The sequence below is a fragment of the Trichomonas vaginalis genome, chromosome I, assembly GCF_026262505.1.
Source record: "Trichomonas vaginalis G3 chromosome I, whole genome shotgun sequence".
Taxonomy (NCBI): Eukaryota; Parabasalia; order Trichomonadida; family Trichomonadidae; genus Trichomonas; species Trichomonas vaginalis.
In genome coordinates, this window is record NC_067203.1 from 22,229,145 (window position 1) to 22,255,734 (window position 26,590).

The following is a 26,590-nucleotide window of genomic DNA, read 5'->3' on the forward strand; positions in this document are numbered from 1 at the left end:
AAGGGAATTTGATAAAATAATGAAAAATATGAAAAGAAAGGAAATTTGATAAAATAATGAAAAATATGAAAAGAAGGGGAATTTTACAAAACATTGATAAATATGAAAAGAAAGAGAACTAGTTTCATGTTAACATCAGCACCGTGCTCAACTAAGAATCTTACAATATCTGCTGAATCCATTTTGATTGCAACGCTAAGAGGGCATTCATTAAAAAAGATAGAACTTGATAAGACAATGATAGATTTGAAAAGAAAGAGAACTATATAAAACAATGATAAATATGATATAAAAGAGAATGTATTAAATCATTAATAAACATGAAAAGAAATATGATCCGATAAAACAATGATAAATATTAAAAGAAAGAGAATATCATAAAACAATGGTGTATTTGAAAAGAAAAAGAATTATATATACCAATGATAAGTATGCAAAGAAAAAGAATATTATATAACAGTGATAAATATTAAAAGAGAAATAATGCGATAAAACAATGATAAATATGAAAATAAAGAGAATATCATTAAACAATGGTGTATTTGAAAAGAAAAAGAATTATATATACCAATGATAAGTATGAAAAGAAAGAGGATAAGTTTCATGCCAACATCAGCACCATGCTCAACTAAGAATCTTACAATTTCTGTTGAATCCATTTTGATTGCAATGCTAAGAGGACATTCATTGATATATTTAGGAATAGCAAGAGAATATGATAAATATTATTAGAAAGATAATTTTATAAAACAATGATAGTTATGGAAAGAAAAGTAATGTATGTTTTGTTGATGTTTTCTCCTTTAGAAAGTAAATAAGATACCACATCAAAATTTCCAAAATACATGCATTCTGCAATTGAATCAGGAGTTTGTCCAAAATTTGATTTAAGATACTCAGCAATTTCATAGTGTCGATAATTCAATGCTGTATTAATCATTCTACTAAATACTCTACCATCTTCTATCATTTGCATAAATATGTTTTTATTTCCACCTTGAACAGCATATTTGTCTGATCTATCAGAGTATTGAGCTCCTAAATTTTTCAAAAAATTAAAACATAATTCTGACCCATATAAAATTGCACATTCAAGTGGAGTGATTGTATAATCATTTCCCCGTTCAATATCAAGGTTTGGGAATTTACTTTTAAGATCATCAACTTTATCCCAGGCAATGTAGTATAATGGAGAATCTGTTGAATATAAATTGAGAATTTCTTCTTCTTTCATTATGTATTCGAAGCCTTCAAATTCGAAACCTTTATAACACAATAGATCTGCTAATTTCTCATTTTCTGGTTTGCGAATGCATGAAAACTCATTAGATATCTTTATATAAAGTTCTAAAAATAAATTAATTTCTTTAACCCGAATTTGTGAAAAAATATCAATCAAATAAATAGCCATTTTCATGGGTATTTTGTGGGTTTTAATAAAATCTATAATTTGGAATGAGGTTTCTAAAATATTGTTGGAATTGATATTCCAAATAATTTTTGAAGCTTGACTTGGGTATTTGAATATTTCAATGGGCTTAACATTGATGAAATCACATTCATATTCAACTGTTGGTTGCTCTGAAGTTGACATGCTTTTGAAGCCTGTTTCTGAAAATATTGTGAACACAAAACAAAATTTATATAAAAGCTCTAATTTTTCACCATGTATTAGCCAAAATCTAGTGACAAAGATATGTGTTCCTCCTATACTTGGGAAATTGCATAAAGATATTGTAAGCTTAAAGGAATTATAATTTTTCGCCTTATTTCGTACCATGGAGCTGAAATCGAGCATATAATCATATAATTTACAATAAATTCAACTTAAGTCAACTCTTGATAAATATCAAATTAATTAATAAGAAGCCAATAAATCTAGAAGCATAGAAAGAAAAGGCTAAAAATAAAAGAATAAGAGAAGAAGAATGGAAAAGAGGAATTTATTTTTTATATATTTCATATTGAATGGCATAAACATTGTGCTATTATTGGCTGAAGGTTGCAATATGCCCAAAGGGTCAGCACTATCACCGGGAAGCTAGCTTTTTTTTGTCATATTTTTTATTATCAATTTCCTAGAATTCTACATTCTAGTGATTTTTTTAAAAATTTACATTCTAGTCAACATAACATTAGATTTGTTTAAAGAAATGAACTATTATTGGATTTAATTTTTTCTTGATTTCCAAATAAAAATCAAGAAATCAAGAAAAAATTTAGAGATTTAGTTTATTCGACGACAACATCTGTAAGGTGAGCGAACTTCTCTGTGAAGGCCTCTGGTGTCATCTTGCCGGCAGCAGCGACGCGGGCGACGAGATCCTTGTTCTCGTAGTCCTTCTTGCTCATGCGCCACATGTAGACACGAGCGACCTTGAATGACTGTGATGTAACATCGACAAGGCGTGTGCGGACACGGCCTGTAGCTGGGTCGAGGAGGTCCTTGAACTGGACTGGCTTGACCTGGCCGTTCTCACGAACGATGAGGGCAGCGGAGTGGCCGTTGAGGAAGGCATCGATAGCACCGTAGCCGAGCTCACGTGTGTAGACAGCATCGAAGGCGACTGGATCAGCGCAACGAAGTTCGTAACCGATCTTCTTTGGTGTGATTCTGATGCCGAGGTTGCCAAGGCGCTTGAGGAGTTCCTCGGAGAGAGAACGAGCGAGTTCAGCATCATCGAGGAGGATGTGGCCGTGTGGATCTGTTGGTGGTTCGCGGTTGCCGAAGAGTCTGTAGAGAGCCTTCTTGGACATCTTGGAAACGAGGCCTTCTGCAAGAACGCAGACACCGTAGTTCTTTCCATAAGCAAGGCGCTTAAGGATTGTAGCTTCGACGAGTTCGACAACATCTTCGAATTCGATTTCGTCCTGCTTGAATTCTTCTGGGATGAGGCAAAGGTGGGCACCAGAAGCTTCAGCCATGCCGAGAGCAAGGTGACCAGCAGAGCGGCCCATAGCTTCGACAAGGAACCAACGTGGGGCAGACTTGGAGTCAACCATGAGGTTGCGGATGATTTCCATACCAAGGGAGCGAGCTGTGTGGAAGCCGAATGTGGACTGGTCAGATGGGAGTGGAAGATCGTTATCGATTGTCTTTGGGCAGGAGATGACAGAGATCTCGTTGCCATCCATGCCTTGGGCAACAGAAACGGCAGATGATGCTGTATCATCACCACCGATTGTAAGGAAGTAACGAACCTTGAGGGCGCGGAGGCACTTGCGGACGTTCTCCTGGAGTTCTGTGGACTTGCGTGGGTTAGCACGGGATGTCTGGATGATTGTGCCACCCTGGAAGTGGATACGAGAAACGATATCGTATGTAAGATCGATTGTGTGGGCCTTTACGACATCGACATCGCCTGTGCAAAGGTACTTGAAACCTTCCATGAAGCCGATGACCTTCCAGCCAAGTCTGAGGGCGTAGAGTGTAGCGCCAGCGATAACACCATTAAGGCCTGGGGCTGGACCACCACCGCAAAGGATACCGAGAACAGGAGCTTCAGCACTCATCTCTAAAAATGATATCGGCACATTCTAATTCAATTTTTGAACAGCGAAGTATTCAATATTTTGTATACTGAATTGGTCAACTATGTATTCAATTGAAGAGTAACACTATACTGTACATAAAATAATATTTCACTTCTATAATTTGCAGAAAAACGATGGATATACAATAACCGCTAAGCCTTCTTAATTTTTTAATGGGAATTAACAAATAAAAATAATAACTCTAACAACTTGTGCTCGTCCTATTTTTAGAGAAATCTTAAAACATGACAGCACAATAAAAATTTATCACCATAATTCAAAAATTTCTATTTTGCTAAGAATACCATTAGGTATTTAATCAATACTCTTCTTGTCAAAATATTTTTAACTTTTGAATACTCTATTTCACTTTCTCCATTAAACTCCGATCCTGAATAATAACAGCAACCATATCTATTGACCTCCTATTACTTAGTCAATATTAGATCAATAACAATAAGTAATTAAAGAAAAAACTTATTAATTGTTCGAAAATTTTCAAATTTATCAAACTGATTACTATAAATTGTTAAATATATACCAGATTACTAATTAACATAGTATGGAAAGACCAGAGATTGAATCCGAATTTCAAAAAATCAACATTATTCCGGACTGAAAATATTAATATGCGTAGAGTTCAAGATATTATCTCGATTGGCGTTGAACAAAGATGTACAAATAAGTTATGGCTATAAAATTTAAAAAAACCAACGTATTTTCATAAAAAACTTTTTACCTCCACTTTTCATCATATAATGATGAAATTATTCCTTAAAACAACAATTTTGTTATTTTTTTCTCAAAATCAATCTATAAACATCCATTTATAAAGATTATATTTTTTCTATTTAATGTATTTAGAATTACAACTATAAATTCTTGACCCTTATTAGTATGCCATATGAACCATTTGCTTCTTATCTCTGTTTAATCATTCAATATGCTCTTTCTCATTAAAGAATCTCTAATTGATCATATTTCCTTAATAATTTCTGGAAAATTCTGCTATACAAGCTAATTTAAGACAAATATTCCGGTACAAATTCTTATGCATCAAATTTGAGAGCAATTGTGAAGAGAGTTCAAATTTTTTTGGTGCATGTCCGACTTTGATCTCCTTTCTATCCTTCAGAACCTGTTTTATCCGATGACGAAGTTGTTCACACATGCAGCTCCAAATAAATTCCATAGCAGAGTCCAATTTTCCTCTTCTTTTCCAAAGTTTGATAAACATCTTGAATGATAGTGACAAGACAAGGTTTCATCAACAAGCTCTCATTATAATTAATAACCAGTTTATGAAGTATCTTCTTCCAGAAGAAATAAATCAACAGATTTTGAACTTAGATGTCAATCTCCTTCAAAATTCTGAAGTTCCTCTTGAACTGAAAATCTATATCATTGGTGTATTCCAAAAACACGTATTCAACACCTCATTTAATAACAGTCTCTCAGAAAAATGGTCAAATCTTTCCCAAATTATGACAGAATTTGTTCATATTCAAGATGACGAGCACATTAGACTTGGAGCAATGTTCTTCACAACAATTGCAATGTTTTCTTCCGAAGATGAATTATTGTCCCAAATAATTCAATATTTTCATGAGCTAACAATCGAAATTTCCATTGAGGCACGTTGTGAAATAATGAAACTTTATCTAGAGTTTTCACGTATCGAAGATCATGCAGATTTGCTTGAACCTCTTCCAGAGATGTTGCAAGTCCTTAGCGAGAATAATTTTGTTGATGTTATTGGCCATTATTTCAAGATCGATCCAAATCTTCCAAATGAAACTAAAGTGAATATTCTCAAAATTTGTTTAGACAAATTGACCGAAGAAAACTTCTCAAGAGGCAGTTTTATCTTATCCCTCATTTCTGGTTCAATTACACATGTTCAATGCATCCAAGATTATATTTTTGAAAATCTTTCGGAAATTTTGGAATTTTTAATGGGACTCATTAGCGATTCGAACAAATTTGAACTTTTGTCAGAAGATATTCGTTATCTCATTAATTCCATTTATTCAATTGCAATAGAAAATAATCAAGATGAAGATTTTGTAGCACAGCTTAAAAGCATTGTTGAATCAAAAGATAATGCGATTATTACTAGCTTTCTTATTGCATTTATTCCTTTATACAAAGAAGATACAAGCTTAATTGAAATTTGTTTGCAATGCATTGCTTCAGATGATCCCTATATCCAAAATAATGGTATAGTTGCATTAACAAGGTATGCTAAGTCATATAAGAGATTCATATCTGAACAATACTATCCAACAATTTTCCAAACACTATTTCAGAGTTTTATCCAAACAGAAAACTATGACATAGCAAAACTAATGTATATGCTCATCAAACAATCGGGAGTTACTGATTATACACAAGATTTTCTTGATTTATACAATCAAACAGAAAATATTTACTTTTTGCTCAGTATGGAAACAAGCACAAACGACATGAATGATAGTGAATTCAGAGATTACATTGAACTTATTTTACAATCAATGTTAAAAGATATAAATCAAAAATTAGTTGAAACAGCCCTTTCTTCCCTTGTATTCTCTCTTTCAAAGAGAGATATCAGCGAAAATGAAGAAATATTAGGTATGCTTAATCAATTTGCGGAAAGGGTATTCGAAGATTTTGATTTCATGATAATCTTTAATGATTTTCCAGATTTCCTTCGTTTGTGCTGTATCCCAGCAGAAAAAAGTCCCAGAACTCATTGATCATGTGATTTCGAAGTCGCCAACTCCAGATATTATTTTTTATGATGGAAATATCAATGATTCAGAAGATTACATATCGTTTAATTATAAGAATAGAAGTGCATACATTTCCAAAGTAGATCTTCGCATTTACCAGAAAGTTTTAAATTCATTATCTTCAATTCTAGAAGTTTACAAAGAATGCCTTGATAATGAAGCATATTTCAAGATCTATGAATATTGCTTTGGCTTGTTCCATGAATACAATTATACATTGAGCAAAATGTATGAATTAGTTTACATGTGTCTTAGCGAAATCTTCACTCAGAACAGGGCAATTGAAACTGCTGAAATATATATTCCACGATTGGTCGAAGTTGACTGTTCTTTAGATGATTTCGCAGAAACAAGAGTAAATTTGTTGATAGCCCTATCAAATATTGATGAATTATATGATAACCCAGAAACAATGAGGAATTTCTTTGAGTTGCTGAAACATGATATATCTCAGTTACTTAATCTGAAATATGGTTATCTTAAGGCTAAATTATCAACAACTGAGGCTGAAGAAGATTGTGAATGCAAATACTTTTACGATTACATGACAATCCTTGGCAAATTGCTTGAAACAGACCTCGCAGAAGAATGTTTGGAATATTCTGCTTCAGAGGGTATAGTTTTCCCACCAGAAAATGTAACGTTCAGGTCATTTAATGTTCTTACAGTAACCTTTTGGTCGCATGTTTGCTCACATTTTGAAAATTATTTTAATTTAGTTCCACAACTTGTAAATTATACAACACAATGCATAAGAGAAGGACTTACTCAAGAAAAAATAGCTTACATCAACTGCTTAACTATAGTAATCCTTGCTCATAACATAGAAACAATAGTTCCTCGGTATCTTAACTTATTTATAGATATGGCTATCAAAGATTCTGAATTTGCAGATACTGTGTTGCCATGTGCTTCATTAATAATCAATCACTTTTATTCAGCCCGAATTGTGAACAAATACATGAAATACCTGCTTGAATTATTTGATGAATTCACAATATGCAATGAATTCCGTGATTTGGTCCTTAGAATAAGTGAAGACTTGCCAAATAATCCTGAGTTAAAGATTAACTCAGAAAAACTTGTCCAAGTCCAAAATTATTTTGCCTCTCAAGAATCAGAAGAGGAGGATGGTGAATAATTCAATTTTTTATTTGTTATAAAAATATAATTTTCAGTTATTTTAGCTTTAATTTAATAAACATATGTGATGGTATGAGCTGAATAGGTATTTATCAATATTGGTCGATAATACAAAATGTATTGTCCAATGTTTATTGTCAATGTAAAGAAACGTCACTTTTGTTTACAGAAAAAACCGTTTTTGTAAGAAGATTTGAGATATAACTGAATCAGGTAATTGAAATTTTTTTTTTATCGATGAGTGAAAGTACGGGCAAACATCATTCCCATCGTAATGATAATGAGGAAAAGCAGAAAATGAGAATCCGCATTAAGAAGCCGAGAGAATTCGATGAAAATGGTGTTCCGAAACCACATAAACATGTTCATACTCATTCTAGCCGCAATACCCAAAATAATGACACTAAATTCACATATGCAGAAGTCAGCGTTTTGCCTGTAACGACTACTGATCTCACAACTCTTACTCAAAACACAAGTACAATCACAGATACTCAAAATAACAACCAAAAGAGAAGCCATTCTCACAAGAATGACAGCAAATCCCGTCCAAAGGAAAGAGGTCTCCCACCTCCAGAAAACAATGCACCACAAGCTAAGAAATCTCATCATCATAAGGATTCTTCTGCTAATAACAAGTCAGTAGATAAAGAATCTACCCAGCAAACTACCCAGCAAGATGATAAGAACATTTTAAGCGATCTCGGATTAGAAGCAAAGTACTCCGAAACAAAGATCGGAAAAAGATTCGTCAAACATGATACTGTTGACGATTTCTATGATGGCGAAGCCCCACCACCATCCACAGTTCTCGAATCAAGAGCCGATTCCACCGAAGTTAGCGAGACCCAGCAACTTCATGGCGAATTACAGAGAATTGACTTCCATGAGTATATTAACGATCCATATTTCTACGAACTTCAGAAAGAACTCGACTATATCTACAACGAGCAGCTCAAAGCAGCTCATCCTGAGCTAAATCCAACACTTAGCCAAATTGTCGGCGAAACAATCGACGAAAACCCACGCCCTCTCTACGAATTCGAGGAAATACACCCAAGCAAGCTTTATCCGAAGTCCACATGCCCTGCAAAGTGGAGATTAGGATATGAAGAGCCAATTGAAGTTGTTAAGAGAGAAATTGAGGAAGAAGATATGACAGAAGTCGAAGAACTTATATCATGTGACCCAGAATCAGCTGAATTTGTTGATGCTGACCCTTGGGAACAAAATGTCGAAAGATATGTTGAACAAACAATGACACTCGATCCAAATGAGGACAAAAATGATGAAAGTAAAGAGGGAGAATCACTCCATTCAATGCAGGATGTATCATACGAAGAGGAAGCGTATTATTATACTGTAACTGCAGAATAAAGCCTGATTTTAGATGCTTTTATTTAACTTATCATTTGTTTTAAGTATTTCTTATCTAAAACTAAAATGAACATTTTTTTAAAGGATTGTCAAAGAAAGGGTATTGCAAAAGTGCTTTGTAAAGTTTGTAAAGTGTCAATAGCAAAGGATGTCAAAAAAACCACTTTACAAAATGGTAGTCCTCCTATCAGAAAGCAGAAAGTCTATCCTTAAGGGATTACCGCCTTCTTCTAGACATTTTTTTAGATTTTGAAACAGTAAAAAGATAGAATATGATCAATAAAAATATCAATTATAGCATAGAGAAAAAGTACATTTAAGTACAAAAAATTGAATATTTGTAAACCAAGGCAGAGATTAATGATTCAATTTTTATCATGACTTCAAAAATTTCTGCTATTTCTTCTCTAGCATTTCATCTTGGATAAAAGAGATCAGCTGGGAATTATTGAGAGCTTAGGTTATAAAAATCATTTTTGGTAAATGAAATATGTAATAAAATTATAAGTAAAATTTATTCATTTTGCAAGATAAATTTGTAAAAATATTCATGTATCAAATATGTTAATAAAATCGTCAAGATTTCTGGATTCTGCGTAATCACGTGCTGTCTTGCCATGATTATCTTTGACATTGATGTTTGCACCATGTGATATCAAAAGTTTTGCAATATCAAGATTAGAATCTAAATGTGTTGGAGAATAAAACTTTGTTTCAACAGCATTTTTTTGATGATTGTGTTGTGATAAATGATAGAGTACTGACAAATGAAGAGGAGTGAGACCATCCTTATCTTTAGAATTCAAATCTATGCCTTGAGAAATAACGAAATCGATGGTTGTATTATTATGATGTTGAATTGCAAAGTGAAGAACAGTTCTTCCGTCATTGTCGCATGAATTAAGATCTGCACCATGTGAAATAAGGATTTCTGCCGTGTTTTTAGATGATAAATGAAGAGGTGTTATTCCATCTTTATCTTTTGCATTCACATCTAAGCCATGTGAAATAAGAAATTCTATTATTTCCAAATTACCAAAATCTGCAGCATAATGAAGGGCTGTTCTTCCATTATTATCACGCAAATGAATATCTGCACCATGTAAATAAAGGAATTGTATCAAATCGGATTTATTAAACCTGCTTGATAAATGAATTATTGTTTGACCCTTCTTATTTCTTGCATTGATATCAACATCTTTTGAAATGAGAAATTCGATCATTGATTTGTTACCCGCTTTATGAAGTGCAGTTTCTCCATCTTTATTTTTGGCATTGATAACTGCACCATTTGAAATCAGGATTTCTGCAGCAACTTTATTACCTCTGGATGCTGCAATATGAAGAACTGTATTTTCTTCATTATCGCGTGCATTGACATCTAATCCGTGCGAAATCAGATATGAAATAAATTCCATCTCATTTCTTTCGACTGCATAATGAAGAACCGTTTTATTGTTGTTGTCTTTGATATTGATGTCTGCTCCTTGAGAAATAAGAAATTCGGCGATTTCTTTGCTATTAAGTTCTGCAGCGTAATGGAGAGCAGTTTTACCATTATTATCTTTTGCATTAATATCGGTACCATTTGAAATTATGAGTTCTACAATTCTCAAAATGCCAAGACTTGATGCCATATGAATTGCAATTTTACCGTCTTTATCTTTTGAATTTACATCAGCTCCGTGTGAAATGAGATATTCAATGATATCGTATAAATTTCTTTCATAATTTTCTTCGTTATGCTTATTGGAGTTATTATACTGATGCTTTTGCAATGAAATATGAAGAGATGTTCTATCATCTTTTTCTTTTGCATTAATATCTGCACCATGTGAAATGAGAAGATCAATTAATAATAAGTTCGGTTTTTCTGCAGCATAATGTAGAGCAGTTTTCCCATATTTGTCTATAATGTTAAGATCAGCTCCATGTAAAATAAGAATCTTGGCTATATCTTGATAATCGTTTTTTGTATCCAACTATGATTTTTCAATAGCATCATGAAGTGCAGTTTTCCCATCTTTATTTGCTACATTGATGTCTGAACCGTGTAAAATTAGAAATTCTATTATTTCCATGTTTTTTGAAATTACTGCATAGTTAAGAGCTGTATTCAATTCTGTGTCTTTTGAATTGATATCTGCTCCATTTGAAATAAATAATTCTACAAGCTGTTTTGAACCAATTTTAGCTGCACAATGAAGAGGTGTGATGCAATATTGATTATCATCACTGACACAAGTGTTTGAAACTATAGACCATCTCTTTTCTACCATATTAAGTTTTTTAAATGACCAATCACTTGATTTCGCATTGACATTAGCCTCATGCAATAGTAATAACTCAGCAATTTCTTTATTGTCATTAATTGATGCGATGTGAAGCGGAGTTCCACCTTTGTTATCCTTTGAATTCACATCTAATCCTAGGGAAAGTAAATATTCAATAGTTTCTTTGTTATCATTTTCAGCGGCGTAATGAAGAATCGAATGTCCTTCATTGTCTTTTGAATTAATGTCAGCACCATGAGATATAATATATTCTGTTGTTTCTTTTCTATCTTGTTGTGCAGATAGATGGAATGCTGTTATTCCATTTTTATCTTTAATGTTTACATCTGCACCATGTGAAATAAGGAGTTTGACTATTTCAATGCCTTCTGAAGTTACTACATTTTGGCGAGCTGCATGAAAACCAAAGGACTTGACTAATGAAGTGCTATTTGATGTTACTGCATAATGAAGAGCTGTTCTTCCAAGATTATTGCACTTATTAATATCAGTAACATACTTGATGAGAAATTGGATAGTTTCTAGATTTTTATTTTTTATAGCAATTCGAAATGCTGGAATTATGTCACAATCTCTGATTGAATTATTTTCAATACAATGGGAGATAATGATTTTCATGATATCATTATAGTTGTTCTCCACTGCAATGCACAACCCATTCATCCCATGTTTGTCTTTTGCATAGACATTGACTCCTAATGAAATAAGAAACTCTACTGTTGATTTATCATTATTTTTCACTGCAATATGAAAGGCAGTTTGTTTATTATCATTCCTGGTATTGATGTCTAAACCACAAGTTATTAGGAGTCTTATCGTTTCATGAATTTTCTCAATTTCTTCGTGGCGTTTATTTCTCAGGCCCCCCACATTTGCTTCTGGGTATCTATATGCTGCAGCATAGTGAATAGCAGAATTTCTAATGTTATCGCGTAATGTAATATCAGATCCTCTGGAAATTAAATGCATTGCTACATCAAAATTGTGATAGATTAACGAAAATATAAGAGCAGAAGTTCCTTTTTCAGGTATGTAATTGATATTAGCTCCATGAGAAATAAGAAAATCTAGCATTTCTATATTATTTGAACGTATTGATGTGAAAAATGTTGTGTCTCCATCTTTATCAATTGAATTGATATCAGCACCGTGTGAAATGAGAGCATCTGCTGCCGTAATTTTGTTATATTTGACAGCATAATGAAGAGCTGTTTTCCCATTTTGATCTTTTGTATCTACTGCAACATTATGTGAGAGAAGAATGTCGAATATCTCTTTGCTACAATTTAAAGTAGCGTAATGAAGTGCTGTACGTCCTTCTTTATCCATTGAATTCAATGAGGCACCTTTTGAAATGAAGTATTCACATAAGTCTGGAATATTAAAGTACAAACTGTAAAGGAAACAGCGATTGATATCATTCGAAATGTCAAAATCAACAAAGAATTATTGAATGTTATGATATTTACAGCATTGATCTAAATCGATATCAATATTATATTCATTCATCAAAAATGATATAAAGTCAATATTGTGTGAAATAATTGCATATTCCATAGTAGATTTGTTTGGAGTTTGAACCTTTAAACATTCGCTCATGATTTCTGCATTTCCACTAAGAAATGAGAATTCGAGACATTTTTGAGTTATTTTTGATTGAAATTTTGATATTAATAGCTTGAAACAATTAACAGATCCATGATAACAACATAATTCAATTAATGAATATCCTTTGTAAAAATAGGGATAAAAATCACTCTTAAGTAATTGATCTTCATCGAAATCTTCTCTCTCCGTGAATTGAATAAATGAATTCATGTCGTCTTCCATGATTGCTCTATAAATGGTTCCTTTTTCATGATTTTTAATCGAATAATTTTGTTCTTCGTACTTTTCGAAAATTTGTTTCCTATCATTGTTCCAAAAAAAACTTAATAGACCATATATTATTTTTTCTGGACGAATTTGTGTTGGGTGATATTCATCATAAACTTTTTTGAAAATTGAAAAGTATGATTTCATGTATCGATTTCTGTATAGTGATGCTGTTGATATTATCGAAATGATTTCTTCGACAGAAAGAATTGACTTATTGATAACTTTAATTTTTTCAAATATTTCATTGATTTTGCTTTCATCGAATGTATTTAGTCTATACAATGTATTCACAATGTCATTGTACTCATTAAATGATGTCATCAGTTCATCATACCTTGTATGATTCATGAAAAATGATTAATTTTTTTTATCGTTCGTGGAAGAAAAAAAGTGGAAGAAATTTTTCATTCACAATCTTTGGTATTTTTTTTTACTGGAATTCTCAAAATACTTTATATTTCAAGTTCTTCATAGCAAGAAAAATTTCACATTGAAAACAAAAAAATAAAAATAAAAATAAAAACTGCACTTATCACATTCTGGCATTCTATCATGATTTATATTTCATTTTTCTATGATAAAAAATTAATGTTTTTGATCGGGAAAAGTTATATTTGCTAATGATACAGTATAAACAACATAAAGAATTATATAATTGAAGATAAATAAAATCGACTTCAGTCTTTTATCAAACATTGAGTATAAGCATCAAGACTATTTAGGATAAATAAAAAATTAATACATTAAAATTTGGTTACAAAAAAAATCTTAAAAATGTTCATTTGTCAAAAATGTTAACAAATTCATATAGATTTCTTGATTCTGCGTAATCACGGGCTGTTTTTCCTTGATTATTTTTGTCATTGATATTTGCTCCATGTGATATTAATAGTTTTGAAATTGCAAATTGAGTATTACCCCATATTGAAAGACCTTTCTCATTTTTATAACTGATAATTGATAAATGAAGAGGAGTGAGACCATCTTTATCTTTAGAATTCAAATCTATGCCTTGAGAAATAAGAAATTTAGCTAATCCATGGTCGTGTTGAACTGCATAGTGAAGAACATTTCTTCCATTATTATCACACAAATGAATATCTGCACCATGTGAAATTAGAATTTCTGCTGTGTTTTTAGATGATAAATGAAGAGGTGTTATTCCATCTTTATCTTTTGCATTCACATCTAAGCCGCGTGAAATAAGGAATTCTGTTTTTTCAGAATTATCGAAATCTGCAGCATAATGAAGAGCTGTTCTTCCATTGTTATCACACAAATGAATATCTGCTCCATGTAATAAAAGTGATCCTGTTAAATCATAATTGCAATAAAGGTTTGATAAATGAAGTGCTGTTTGACCCTTGTTATTTCTGGCATTGATTATCAACACCTTTTGAAATAAGGAATTCTATTTTATTAGATTTATTGTTTTGGTTCCATTTTGAAACAGGGAATTCTATTTTATTAGATTTATTGTTTTGGTTCCATTTTGAAACAAAAAATTTTGTTGGCTCTTTATCGCCGGTTACGGCGAAATGAAGAACTGTATTATCATCATTATCCCGGGCATTCACATCTAATCCATGTGAAATCAGATATGAAATAAATTCCATCTCATTTCTTTCGACTGCATAATGAAGAACTGTTTTATTGTTGTTGTCTTTGATATTGATGTCTGCTCCTTGAGAAATAAGAAATTCGGCGATTTCTTTGCTATTAAGTTCTGCAGCGTAATGGAGAGCAGTTTTACCATTATTATCTTTTGCATTGATATCGGTACCATTTGAAACTATAAGTTCTACAATTCTCAAAATACCAAGACTTGATGCCAAATGAATTGCAATTTTACCATCTTTATCTTTTGAATTTATATCAGCTCCATGTGAAATAAAATATTCAATGATATCATATAAATTTCTTTCTTCATTCTGATTTTTTAAGGGGTCCCATGGAAATGTGTTCATTTGCTTTTTCAATGATAAATAAAGAGGTGTTTGATTATCATTGTCTTTTGCATTAATATCTGCTCCATGTGAAATAAGGAATCCGATTGCTCCTTTTCTTTTAAAATCTGCAGCATAATGAAGAGCAGTTTTGTTGTCATTATCTCTGGAATTTATTTCTACTCCATGAGAAATGATTAAATCCAGTATACCTTTTGATTCATTTATTGCTGCATAATGTAGAGCTGTTTTGTTATTATTATCCCTAAGAGTAGCATTGGCTCCATGAGAAATAAGATAGTCAATTATTTCCTTATCATTTCTTTTGATCGCAATATGAAGAGCTGTTATTCCATTATTATTCCTTACATTGATGTCAATACCTTGTGAAACAAGGAATTTTATTGTTTCGGTATTAACAGCTGAGCGAGACGTTGTAACTGGGAAATCTACGCTTTCCAAAATTCCAAAATGAAGTGCTGTATTATTGTTATTATCTCTTGCATTAATATCTGCACCTTTTCTAATAAGAAATTCCAAAATGTTTTTGCAAGAGGCTGCAGCCAAATAATGAATAGCAGTTCTTCCTTCAATATCTCTTGAATTAATATCAATACCGTGTGAAAATAATGTTAATATTGTTCCTGAATAATTATGTTCTAAAGAAATGTGGAACAAGTCTTCTAGGGTGGTAGGCATATCATCGAAATCAGAAGGAATTGAATCATGAGAAGATTTTTTGATCTCGGCATGCTTTACCATGGCTGCAAGATGAAGAGCTGTTTGTAAACTATTATTTCATGCATTAATATTTGCTCTATTTGATATAAGAAATTCTACCATCTTATTAAATCCTCTAGATGCTGCAAAATGAAGTGGTGTCTCGTTCCTGTAATCTATAACATTGATATCTAAGCCAAGTGAAAGTAAATATTCAATAATTTGGATATTATTTCCTTCAGCTGCGTAGTGAAGAACAGTTCTTTTGCCACTATCTCGGGCATTGATATTAGCACCTTGAGAGATAAGATATTCTACTATCTCTTTCGAAGAATATTGCGATGCATAATGCAAGGATGTTCTATTTTGAGAATCAACTGAATTGATATTTAGGCCATGTGAAAGAAGAAATTTAATGATTTCCAAATTATTGTTTATAATGGCAAAATAGAGAGAATTTCTTTCATCATTATCCTGAGCATTGATATCTGCTCCATGTGATATGAAACAATCTGCAATTTCAATGCAGTTGTAGTATGAGGCAAAATGAAGTGGAGTTTCACCATATGAGTTTCTTGCATTGATACCTACACCATGGGATATTAAAAGCCTTATTATCTCGTATATTTTTTCAATTGAATCATGTTCGTTAAAACGGTCTTCCTTGTGCCTAAATGCAATATAATGAAGTGTAGTATTCTTATAAAAGTCCAAAGCCTTAACATTAATCCCCTGCCAAATAAGTAATATCGCTGCATCGAAGTTGTGTGAAGCTAACGCGATATGGAGACATGAAAATTGGTTTCTATAAGGTTCATGTATGTCAACCATTTGTGTGACATCTGCCCCACGATAAATGAGATTTTTGGCCATCTCTGAATGGTTATTTAGCAAAGCTAAATGAAGGGCAGTGCAATCATGCCAAGAGTTAATGTCCACTCCTCTTTCAAGAATAGTTTCAACAATGTCTATTCTATTTGATTTTGCAGCAGCACGAAGCGCTTCTCCTCCTTCCTTATCATTGAATTTGTGAATTCTGGAAAGAAATAATTTTGTTATATCCCAATAATTTTTTGTGACCGACTCAATAAATGCACTATTTCCTTCTTGATCTTTTAAGCTTATCTTGGCACCATGAGATAAAAGAACTTCTACTATAGAGATTTTGTTATATTCAACAGCATAATGAAGAGCCGTTTTCTCTTTTCTATCTGTTGAATTTACAGCAACATTATGTGAGAGAAGAATATCGACAACATCTTTGCTGCTATTTATAGAAGCAATGTGAAGGGCCGTTTGTTTTGATGTATTCGTTAAATTCAATGATGCACCTTTTGAAATGAAATATTCGCATAAGTCTGGAATATTAAAGTACAAACTCAAAAGGAAGCAGCGATTGACATCGTTTGAAATATCAAAATCAACAAAGAATGATTGAATGTTATGATATTTACAGCACTGTTCTAAATCGATGCCAATATTATATTCATCCATCAAAAATGATACAAAGTCAATATTGTGTGAAATAATTGCATATTCCATAGTAGATTTGTCTGGAGTTTGAACCTTTAAACATTCGCTCATGATTTCTGCATTTCCACTAAGAAATGAGAATTCGAGACATTTTTGAGTTATTTTTGATTGAAATTTTGATATTAATAGCTTGAAACAATTAACAGATCCATGATAACAACATAATTCAATTAATGAATATCCTTTGTAAAAATAGGGATAAAAATCACTCTTAAGTAATTGATCTTCATCGAAATCTTCTCTCTCTGTGAATTGAATAAATGATTTCATGTCGTCTTCCATGATTGCTCTATAAATGCTTCCCTTTTCATGAATTACAATTGAATAGTTTTGTTCGTCAAACTCTTTGAAAATTCATTCCTTATCTTCGTTGAAAATAATATTATATTCCTTGTATATACAATACTCAAAGATTTTTGATATCTTTTCTGGACGAATTTGTGTTGGGTGATATTCATCATAAACTTTTTTGAAAATTGAAAAGTATGATTTCATGTATCGATTTCTGTATAATGATGCCGTTGATATTATCGAAATGATTTCTTCGACAGAAAGAATTGACTTATTGATAACTTTAATTTTTTCAAATATTTCATTGATTTTGCTCTCATCGAATGTATTTAGCCTATACAACGCATTCGTGATGTCATTATACCAATCATATGATGCCATCAGTTCATCATACCTTGTATGATCCATGAAAAATGATTAATTTTTTTTATCGTTCGTGGAAGAAAAAAGTGGAAGAAATTTTTCATTCACAATCTTTGGTATTTTTTTCCCCTCATTGACTTTCACTCTATTCTTTATGCTCTATTTTATGATAACAAGAAAATTTCCCTTAAGGATGCACTTACCATTTTCTGGCGCCCTCTCAAAATTGAAAAATTAAGTTCAAATTCTAGATTTCTAGATGAAATTATATAATATTATGACTTGTTATTGCATGGATATATAAAATAAAAATAAAATTTGTTTATTTTGTGATGAAATATATTTCACAAATTAGAGGTGTCAAAAATTGAGAGAATGTCAAAAACTGGTAAGTTCACCCTTAAAAATATTTGAGATGAGGAGAAAAATTATTGTATCATAAAAGTGGAATTATGCTCACCTGATTTCAGTTCAAATTTTTGAATTATTAGTTGTCAATGATATCATTTGAATTTAAACCAACATATGATAGAGTTCTGATAATTATAAAAATCAATTATTTAGTTAATGATAAATAGTTTTCATTGCTTATTCATTCGATAGTAACTTATTGATCTGAACTTAATTAGCTCATCAATAATAAATGAAATTGCCAAAATCTTCCAAGAACTTTAATTAAATTTCTTACGAAATTTTTTAAAACGTTATGAGCTCATTAAATGTCTTTGGTATCATTTGTTAACTTGGAATGTTCGATACTTCTAATTTGATCCTTTATAAATTGAACCTTACCTTCGAGAATATTAAGTGCATTTTCATTAGATTTAATCTTGTCTTCATGAATTTCATCCTCAGCATAATGTATTTTTATGATTATCGATTCATCTTGATCGTTATCACTACCGAAGAGCATGGATGTAGCATTTGTCAGATAATTAACCTTCTCTTGAAGTTCTTTAACAGAATTGTTTAGCTTGTCTTGAATAACTTCAAATTCCTTCACATTATAATTATTAAATTCATTTGTTTTATGTAAATCCTCGAATGATTCTATCTTCTGCTTTAAAGCTTTGATATCATTCTCGTTATTGTTATTGATATTTTGAATTCTGTTATTGAGATCATTGAACTTTTCTTGCATGTTCTGTTCAAGATTATTCATAAATTTATCTTCAATATCTCGGATTTTGTCTTTAATAGAATTGATTTCTTCGTTTTGCCTATTACGATTGATCTCGGATTTGTTGAGTCTCTCTTCAAGAGATTTCAGAGTATTGGCGTATGTATTCTCTAATTCATAAGAATGCATTTTGTAATTCGATGCTTCTGTTTCTTTAATATCATTATTCAATTTGTTTAATAATTTCTTCATTTCATCAATATCAATATTATGTGATTCATTTACTTTTGAGTTTTCTTCTTTAAATGATGTGTTTCCTCTTTCAATTCGTTCAATCTTTTCATTAATATCTTGTAACATCAAGAATCGATCTTCAGATCTTGATTGCACCTCGGAAATTGTTTCTTCATCACGATGAATATTGTTTTCAAGTTTTTCGTATTTATATTTCAGATCATTGAACTTTTCATTCATTTGGTCAAATAGATTCCTAAGTTCGTTGATATTTTTATTTTCATTCTTGTTTTGACTCTCAATGAACGTCCTAAGTTTCTCCTTTAGAGTTTTGATGTCTTCTTCGTTCTTCTTGTCGCCTTCTAGAATAAGATTACCAAGATCGTTAAACTTGTTGTTGATGTTATTCACAAAAGAACATTGTTCATCATCATCTTTCTTTTTATCTTCCATCTCTTGGATCTTGTCTTGGAGTGCCTTGATGCCTTTATCTTGATTATCAACATTTTCTTCGACAAGTTTCAGCCTTTCTTCAAGAGTCCTGTGGAAATCATTTTCGGCCTTATCATTGATGATACTATTTAGTGATTTGATGGCTGTTTCAAATTCTTCGAGTTTTCCAGATATTATTATAGCCTTCGCTTCTTCAATGTGTCTGATCTTGTTCTGAATATCCTGGAGTCTGTAAGAGAGTAACATGATTCTATCCTCCTTGGGCATACTTCCTTGATTAGCATCTATGTCCCCTTCCTTGAGTTCTTCTATGGATTCTTTGATGGATTGGGCGAAACCCTTGAATTTATGCAACTCTTCATTTCCAACGATAAGTTTATTGAGAGTATCGTCAAACTCAATAAACATGTCATGAATATCTTCATAATCCTGTATTTTTTCTTGCAATTTATTTAAATCATCATCTGGTTCATCATAGTTTCTTTCTTTATCAAGAGCATCGAATTGATCCATGAGTACCTTGAAATATTCCTTGTTCTTATTGTCAACATCTTTGATCCTTTTTTGCAATTCAAGGAGCTTACCTTGAATTTCTTTATATTTGCAGATATATTTTGCAAATTTACAGAGCTTAAGTGAAATTGTATGATTTTGTATCATCTTGTCCATAAAGTTGTTCATATCATCACCATATTTGTTTTCTTCATCATCATTATCATTAGCTTTCTGACGATGGTTAAGTGCATCGTACTGATCCTTGAGTGTCTTGAGGTATTTCATTTTGTTGTCATTATCTTGTATAATATCATCAAAATAGTCAAACATACAAATCATGTTCTGGATAAGATATCTATTATTAATCATGTTCCAAATTGGGATGCTTTTTGTAGCAGGATAAGTAAATGCTTCAGAAATATATGAACCTGACTTAGCTGATACTTCCATATAGTTCATATTATTTCTCTGAGCAAAAAAATTGGCTTCTTCAAAAGAGATAACTCTCTTATGATTTAAATCTGATTTGTTTCCAATTAATTGAACAATGCAGTTTGGATCGCAGAATGTACGAATATCATCTAGCCAAGATGTGAGATCCTCAAATGTTTTCCTTTGAGTGAGATCGAAAACAAGAATGACTATAAAAGCACCTTTAAAATAAATTTTAGTGAGTGAGCTGTATTTTTCATTGCCATCCATATCCAAAATATCTAAATCAACTTTTTCACTATTTATTGTGAGTGTTTTTGACCAAATCTTGTCTGCGAATGTTCCTTGATACCCATAATCAACATTTTCACTATTTATTGTGAGTGCTTGTGACCAAATGTTGCCATGGATTACTCCTTGACACCCATCCATAAAAAGGTCTAGAGTGAATCGTTCTAAAATTGCAGTTTTTCCAACAGTACTTTCTCCAGCAAGACAAACTTGCAATTTTTGACGTTTAGAAAGTTTTAATTTTTTTCCTGAGTTCTTTTCTTCTTGAATATATGACGAAGGTAAAACAAAATCAAAAGATGGTGATTTTTCCAGAAATTTTCTTACAATCTCTTGAAATGCTGATTCCACACCTTCGCGTGTTTTTGCAGAAACTTCATGGAATATCATTCCGTTCTTTTGTGCGTATTTTTTTGCAGTTGATTCTTCAACAGCTTTGTTTTGAAGATCACACTTGTTTCCAAGAAGTAATATTGGAAAATTCGAATTTGATGAAAGTCCGAGTTGTAACTCAAATTGAGATTTCCATTTGTTTATGTTTTCAAATGACTCTGCGTTTGTGACATCATAAACCAAAATTAAGCAGTTTGTCCATCTATAGAAAGTTGGGATAGATTGATAATTCTCTTGTCCTGCTGAATCCCAAATCTGCAACGTGACATATTTTCCATCAATATCAACATCTTTTGAAAAAAAATCAGATCCAATTGTTGCCTTGTAATTTATTGGATATTCCTGATTTACGTACTGATTAATGAGTGACGTCTTACCTGAAGGATCTCCAAGAAAGAGAACTTTAATTATTGGTTGGCTACGTGATTGCATTTCTTCCAAATTTATATTAGGAAATTTTTTAAATTATCCAATATAAAAATTCAGAAGGAAAAGAGTTATCGTTTTCCCTTTAGGGTTTATTCCGCTTTTTGAAAGTTGGTTTGCAGCATCTTCTGTCATTTCTTGATAATACTATTTGTTTTTACATAGAATGCAAAAAATGCACAAAAACGATTATTTGAAATTGAATTTGCATATTTTTTGCGTATTTTAAATTTTTTGGAGTTGGCCATTTTTAAAAATCAAATCCATTAATAAAGAATTGCAACAGTTGGGTATGCAAAAAAAATAAAAGAAAAAATTCATTCATTTTTGACTACTTTACACAGATTGATTTTTAAATACACAAATAATGCACAAATTGAATGTAGAATAATCGTTTTTGCGCATTTTTTGCACTTGTAGGAAAACCCATTCTATTGGTCAAAATTTAATTTTGACCATTATATAATAGTCTCTAATTTCTTTTCTAACAACGACAACATAAAGAATAGCGCACCAATACAATGATTATAGCATCGACAAACTGGAAAGTTACATCATTATTAATAGGAAATGATATGTGATACTTTTCTAAATATGCCTAATTCTGATATGCTTTTTATGCCAAGTATCAAGTTCTTGCTTCACCAGGCAGGAATAATCATTCGTAAGCAATTATCTTCTGTGCTTATTTCGCATCATTTCCCAATTAAAAGATATATATTAAATTGTATACTTCTTCTTGGAAAAAGTTGGAAGAGTTTTTTCCTGACGCTCTATCTCTTGTGCATTCATAAATAAAAATACATAACTTTTTTAAAAAAAAATCCAAAAAACAACAAATTATAATTTAAACCTTTTTGTTCTTCTTCGGTTTTTCATTTGATTCATTTTCCATTTCTTTCATTCTTTTCCTTCTCTGTTTATTCTGCATCTTCTCCAATGTGTCGAAAGCAGCTTCGTCATCATCTTCATCGATATACTTTGCACGTCTTCTTCTTTCTTCTCTTTCGTCATCATAAAATGATGACCTTGTCCTTTCTTCTTCGTTAGAATCGTCATTGTCATAATTTCTCTTCTTCTTCTCGTTAATTGGTGTCTTTGATCTCTTGTTATCTTCTTTCTTTTCTGATCTGTAATCATCTGGATCTAATGTTTTGCTCTTCCTTCTCTGCTCTTCTGGAATTTTCTGTTTCTTTTTATCTTCGGATTTGTCACGTTTTCTTTTATCGTTTTCATCATAAACAACACTTGATTTACGTGGTTTTTCTTTGTCACTTTTATCTTTCTTGTTTTTGTCGGTTTTTTCGTTTTTCTTATCAGTCTTTTCTTTGATTTTGGGATCAGTGGATTTGCTTCTTTTACTTTTATCGTCTTTGTCACTTTTATTCTTCTTTTTGTCACTTTTTTGTTCTACAATTTCATCTTTATGTTTTTGATCTGATGATTTACTTCTTTTATTTTTATCTTCTTTATCTTTCTTCTTTTTATCGATTGGCTTCTCTTCGATTTCTTCTTTCTTGTGTTTCTCTTTCTTTTCATCGTGTTTTTTGTCTTTGTCACTTTTCTTATCGTCTTTGATTTGAACTTCTGATTTTCTTCTCTTTTTGTCATCATCCTGTTTGTCTTGTTTAAGTTTTTGTATCGTTTGACTTTTACTTGGTAAAAGTTTGTCACTTTTTGTGTCAGGTTTCTTTGTAGATTTGTCACTTTTTGCGTCAGATTTTCTTGGTATTTTTTCTGATTTTGTATCAGAAATTTTAGAAGTTTTTTCGGTTTTTGCATCAGATTTTCTTGGAGATTTTTCTGAAGTTGAATCTCTTCTGGTTGTTTGTTCGTCGTCGGCCAAATTTCCTTCTTCTCTGAGTTCGGAAAGTTTGACAATTTTTTCTGATTTGTTCATTCTCTTTCTTTGTTGTTGCTGCTGCTGTTTCTGTTGCGATGGAGCTAATCTGACTACACTGGAGTCTCCTTCCATCATTTTGGCGTGTTTTTGTTTTGCAATTTCGATTTCACCTTCATCAGCGTCTCCGAACTGCAGAATGTCTCTCATTTCTTCCTCTGGCCACTCAATAACGAATTTCCTGTGCTTGGATCTGATTTCATCAAAGAATTCTGTGTAAGCTGAAAGATCAAGGATATCATTGCCGTCAATTGCAGCAAATTGAAGTGATTTGTTGGTAGAAAGGCATTCTGCTAAGAAATGAAGCAGAACCGGACCAACATGATGCTTTCTGATGCCTAATCTTCTCAAATTCTGGGATTCTGCAATGGCTGAGAGGATTGTTGCGATGCCGACCTTTCCAAGGTGTTTTCTTGGTGTTCCTCTGATACTTAATACTTGTAATGTCTTCGATTTCTTGATCATGTCCTTCAAATATAATCTATTTTCTTTATCTTGTGGTTCATCAGTCAAACAGCCATTGATAACTAATGTTTGGAGGACAGGACATTTAAGTAAGAACTTAAAGAGACTTACGTGAATTGGATTCTCGCTCCAAATAAATTCTTTTAGTTGATTCGACTTTTTCCTTGAAACTGTCATGAAGAAACGTTCCCATGATGCTTTAGACATTCTTGCCTTACTGAAATCATACATAGCGGTCGATGATTCCGCTAATAATGAGAATAATTTTATAAATGAGTCTTCTTCCCATGCAATATTCGATAATCTTATGTTTAATAGATTATTAGGGATAACTACACCATCCGGAATAATTTGGACATTCTTGTTACTATTCAATGTTAACCGCTGAAGTTTACATTCTCTCAATTTTGAAAGGGAAACAAAAAATTCCGAAAGTTCAATGTTACAATCGACCATTGATAGTTCTTCAACATTTCCGAGTGATCCCATGAGGTTTTCTATATCTACACCGTAGGATCCATCGATTGTTAAGGTCTTTATCTGTTCAAAACCTGGAGATGAGAAAATTGAAAAGAAAGGAATGACAACGTTCTCTGCCAGGCAACTGATGATGTGTAATGTCTCAACAGGATGATAGGAAATCATCCTGCTGAAGTCATCTTTTTGAGAAACTTGAAATTCGCAATTTTTGAAAATTAACTCTGTAATTGGTAAAGATGGGGTCTGACAGTAATCGTTAACGAAATTTCTGAAAGTAACAGGCATCTTGCCTTCAAATGTGAGCGAAGTAACGAATTTATTTGTTTTAAGAAAAGATCCAATAACTTCAATGGGATCTGCAAGTCTTTCTTTGCCATCTATGTTTATGTGTAGCTTTGTTGCGTTTGGAACAATGATTTTCGTTATAGAAGGCTTGAAACTGAGTGATGATAAAAATTGTGGAAGAAAATCAACAATATGAATGATTTGATCGAGTTTAAACATATCCGGTGAAGCAGAAAAGAAGTCAAAAATGGCTTTTTTGGCTTCATATGATAATTGAAATCCAATTTTCCACAATTGAAGTTGCATTCTAAGTAAAAGTTGATTTTTGTTAACATCTTTTCTAGGTATTGTTGGGTCGTATGTAATTTCGGGTCTTTCTTCTTCTGTAAAGCCTCCAAGAAAAATTGCATCTAATTTTTCAAGAATACTATGAAGAAGATCACCCTTAAGGCGTAGCATATACTTATTTTGATCTTCCTCTTCATTTGGTTCGCCGTATTTGATGGTTAAAATTGGATCTTTGCTAACATCGATTGATTTAACGTCAAACCAGTTAATGTGTAGTTTCTCTTGTACAACATTCTTGAATTTTTCCTTTTGGTATAAAAATAATTCGTAATTAGTTAAAATAATGAATCTTGACTGACCAATATTATGCCTATTGACCTTATCTATCCATCCCATAAGGACAGTTTTATTTTCCTCGTTTTTTAACTGGTCAACAACATCCTCAGGAAGAAAGACAAAATATTGCTCATATTGATTCATTTTTTGAATGAATATTTCAGATTTTTTTCTGGATTATTTGAATATGCCATCTGTATGACAATCATATATCAAAATAAAATTATGGATAATAGCAACTTTTTGCGTAGTCCTTTCAATTTTATTGAAATGGTTTTTGATGTGAAATATAAAATAAGAGAATGGATTAGCATCAGAATTTGAGTGAGTATGCCTCAGTACTAGGTGTGAATGATGTTCAATCCTTCCAAATATATAATATTAAGCATTTCATGAAATTGTGATACATAATTTCACTTATTACATGTTTCCATTCAAATTCTAAGCAATAGCAAAATCAAAATGAGTCTTAGTCTACTGTGTATGCGATGAATATGGATGTTTTTAGGCCAATGAAACTATTGAGGATGTATTGAAAGCTGAACGTGAGGATATATTGAATTCATCAATGTATGGTGATTTCAAATGATAATGAGACCATTTGATGATAAAAATTGAATAAATTAACAAATGTTCAGGATATCTCATGAGAAATCAAATAGTTTTCATCTGTCTCTATTAGAATACATGAATTGCCAATAAAATAAATGTCAATTCAAAATCCCAATTTAGTAGTATGATAGGATGGGTTATGTGACTTTTTTTGTAAACGTAAGAATTCATACAATATTGAACGATTTTGTATCATTATTTTTAACATTAATTTTAAAATAATTTATTTTTTTATTCTTACATAAATGACCCAACAAGTAAAACCAGATAAAATAGATTATCGAATTTTAGAGGATGGTGTTCCTGTTTATATTCAAAGATTTAAAGGGAAGCAATATTATAGAATTCTTAATCCTGAATACATAAAACATTTATTTAAAAAGGAAGACTGTGAATTATTAAACGTTAATGAATATGAAACCAATAAATCAAAATTGAAATATAAATATATTGGAAGTGATGAAAGATGCAAAGATAAAGATAAAGTTTATACAGTTTCATATAATGAATGGAAAACCAATAAGATA

The 26,590-nt window shown here is 31.7% G+C and overlaps 10 protein-coding genes and 1 pseudogene across 11 annotated transcripts; 2 read left to right on the top strand and 9 right to left on the bottom strand.

Annotated features, from left to right (window-relative positions):
- Positions 1-742: 742 nt before the first annotated feature.
- TVAGG3_1029970 (protein ubiquitination) lies at positions 743-1,234 on the bottom strand (the record flags this gene model as incomplete). The annotated part of the gene is made up of 1 exon (XM_001320855.1): positions 743-1,234. The coding sequence occupies one exon, from the start codon at positions 1,232-1,234 to the stop codon at positions 743-745; it is 492 nt and encodes a 163-aa protein (XP_001320890.1).
- A 960-nt stretch (positions 1,235-2,194) lies between these two features.
- TVAGG3_1029980 (pyrophosphate--fructose 6-phosphate 1-phosphotransferase 2 (PFP2)) lies at positions 2,195-3,531 on the bottom strand (the record flags this gene model as incomplete). Its single annotated transcript, XM_001320856.2, has 1 exon — positions 2,233-3,513. The coding sequence occupies one exon, from the start codon at positions 3,511-3,513 to the stop codon at positions 2,233-2,235; it is 1,281 nt and encodes a 426-aa protein (XP_001320891.2).
- A 1,304-nt stretch (positions 3,532-4,835) lies between these two features.
- TVAGG3_1029990 lies at positions 4,836-7,449 on the top strand (annotated as a pseudogene). Its single transcript has one exon. A coding segment is annotated over exon 1 (2,614 nt).
- Positions 7,450-7,688: 239 nt separating this feature from the next.
- On the top strand, positions 7,689-9,063 carry TVAGG3_1030000 (uncharacterized protein; the record flags this gene model as incomplete). The annotated part of the gene is made up of 1 exon (XM_001320858.1): positions 7,689-8,828. One exon carries the CDS (start codon positions 7,689-7,691, stop codon positions 8,826-8,828), a length of 1,140 nt encoding a protein of 379 aa, XP_001320893.1.
- Positions 9,064-9,376: 313 nt separating this feature from the next.
- TVAGG3_1030010 (cyclin-dependent kinase inhibitor 2C-related family) lies at positions 9,377-10,465 on the bottom strand (the record flags this gene model as incomplete). Its single annotated transcript, XM_001320859.1, has 1 exon — positions 9,377-10,465. One exon carries the CDS (start codon positions 10,463-10,465, stop codon positions 9,377-9,379), a length of 1,089 nt encoding a protein of 362 aa, XP_001320894.1.
- A 345-nt stretch (positions 10,466-10,810) lies between these two features.
- On the bottom strand, positions 10,811-12,451 carry TVAGG3_1030020 (myotrophin family; the record flags this gene model as incomplete). Its single annotated transcript, XM_001320860.1, has 1 exon — positions 10,811-12,451. The coding sequence occupies one exon, from the start codon at positions 12,449-12,451 to the stop codon at positions 10,811-10,813; it is 1,641 nt and encodes a 546-aa protein (XP_001320895.1).
- A 117-nt stretch (positions 12,452-12,568) lies between these two features.
- Positions 12,569-13,348, bottom strand: TVAGG3_1030030 (protein of unknown function (DUF3447); the record flags this gene model as incomplete). The annotated part of the gene is made up of 1 exon (XM_001320861.1): positions 12,569-13,348. The coding sequence occupies one exon, from the start codon at positions 13,346-13,348 to the stop codon at positions 12,569-12,571; it is 780 nt and encodes a 259-aa protein (XP_001320896.1).
- A 1,019-nt stretch (positions 13,349-14,367) lies between these two features.
- TVAGG3_1030040 (cyclin-dependent kinase inhibitor 2C-related family) lies at positions 14,368-15,708 on the bottom strand (the record flags this gene model as incomplete). Its single annotated transcript, XM_001320862.1, has 1 exon — positions 14,368-15,708. The coding sequence occupies one exon, from the start codon at positions 15,706-15,708 to the stop codon at positions 14,368-14,370; it is 1,341 nt and encodes a 446-aa protein (XP_001320897.1).
- A 36-nt stretch (positions 15,709-15,744) lies between these two features.
- Positions 15,745-17,481, bottom strand: TVAGG3_1030050 (ankyrin repeat and SOCS box-containing protein 4 family; the record flags this gene model as incomplete). The annotated part of the gene is made up of 1 exon (XM_001320863.1): positions 15,745-17,481. The coding sequence occupies one exon, from the start codon at positions 17,479-17,481 to the stop codon at positions 15,745-15,747; it is 1,737 nt and encodes a 578-aa protein (XP_001320898.1).
- A 1,087-nt stretch (positions 17,482-18,568) lies between these two features.
- Positions 18,569-21,703, bottom strand: TVAGG3_1030060 (GTPase protein; the record flags this gene model as incomplete). The annotated part of the gene is made up of 1 exon (XM_001320864.1): positions 18,569-21,703. The coding sequence occupies one exon, from the start codon at positions 21,701-21,703 to the stop codon at positions 18,569-18,571; it is 3,135 nt and encodes a 1,044-aa protein (XP_001320899.1).
- Positions 21,704-22,484: 781 nt separating this feature from the next.
- On the bottom strand, positions 22,485-25,595 carry TVAGG3_1030070 (the record flags this gene model as incomplete). Its single annotated transcript, XM_001320865.1, has 1 exon — positions 22,545-25,595. One exon carries the CDS (start codon positions 25,593-25,595, stop codon positions 22,545-22,547), a length of 3,051 nt encoding a protein of 1,016 aa, XP_001320900.1.
- Between the last annotated feature and the right edge of the window lie 995 nt (positions 25,596-26,590).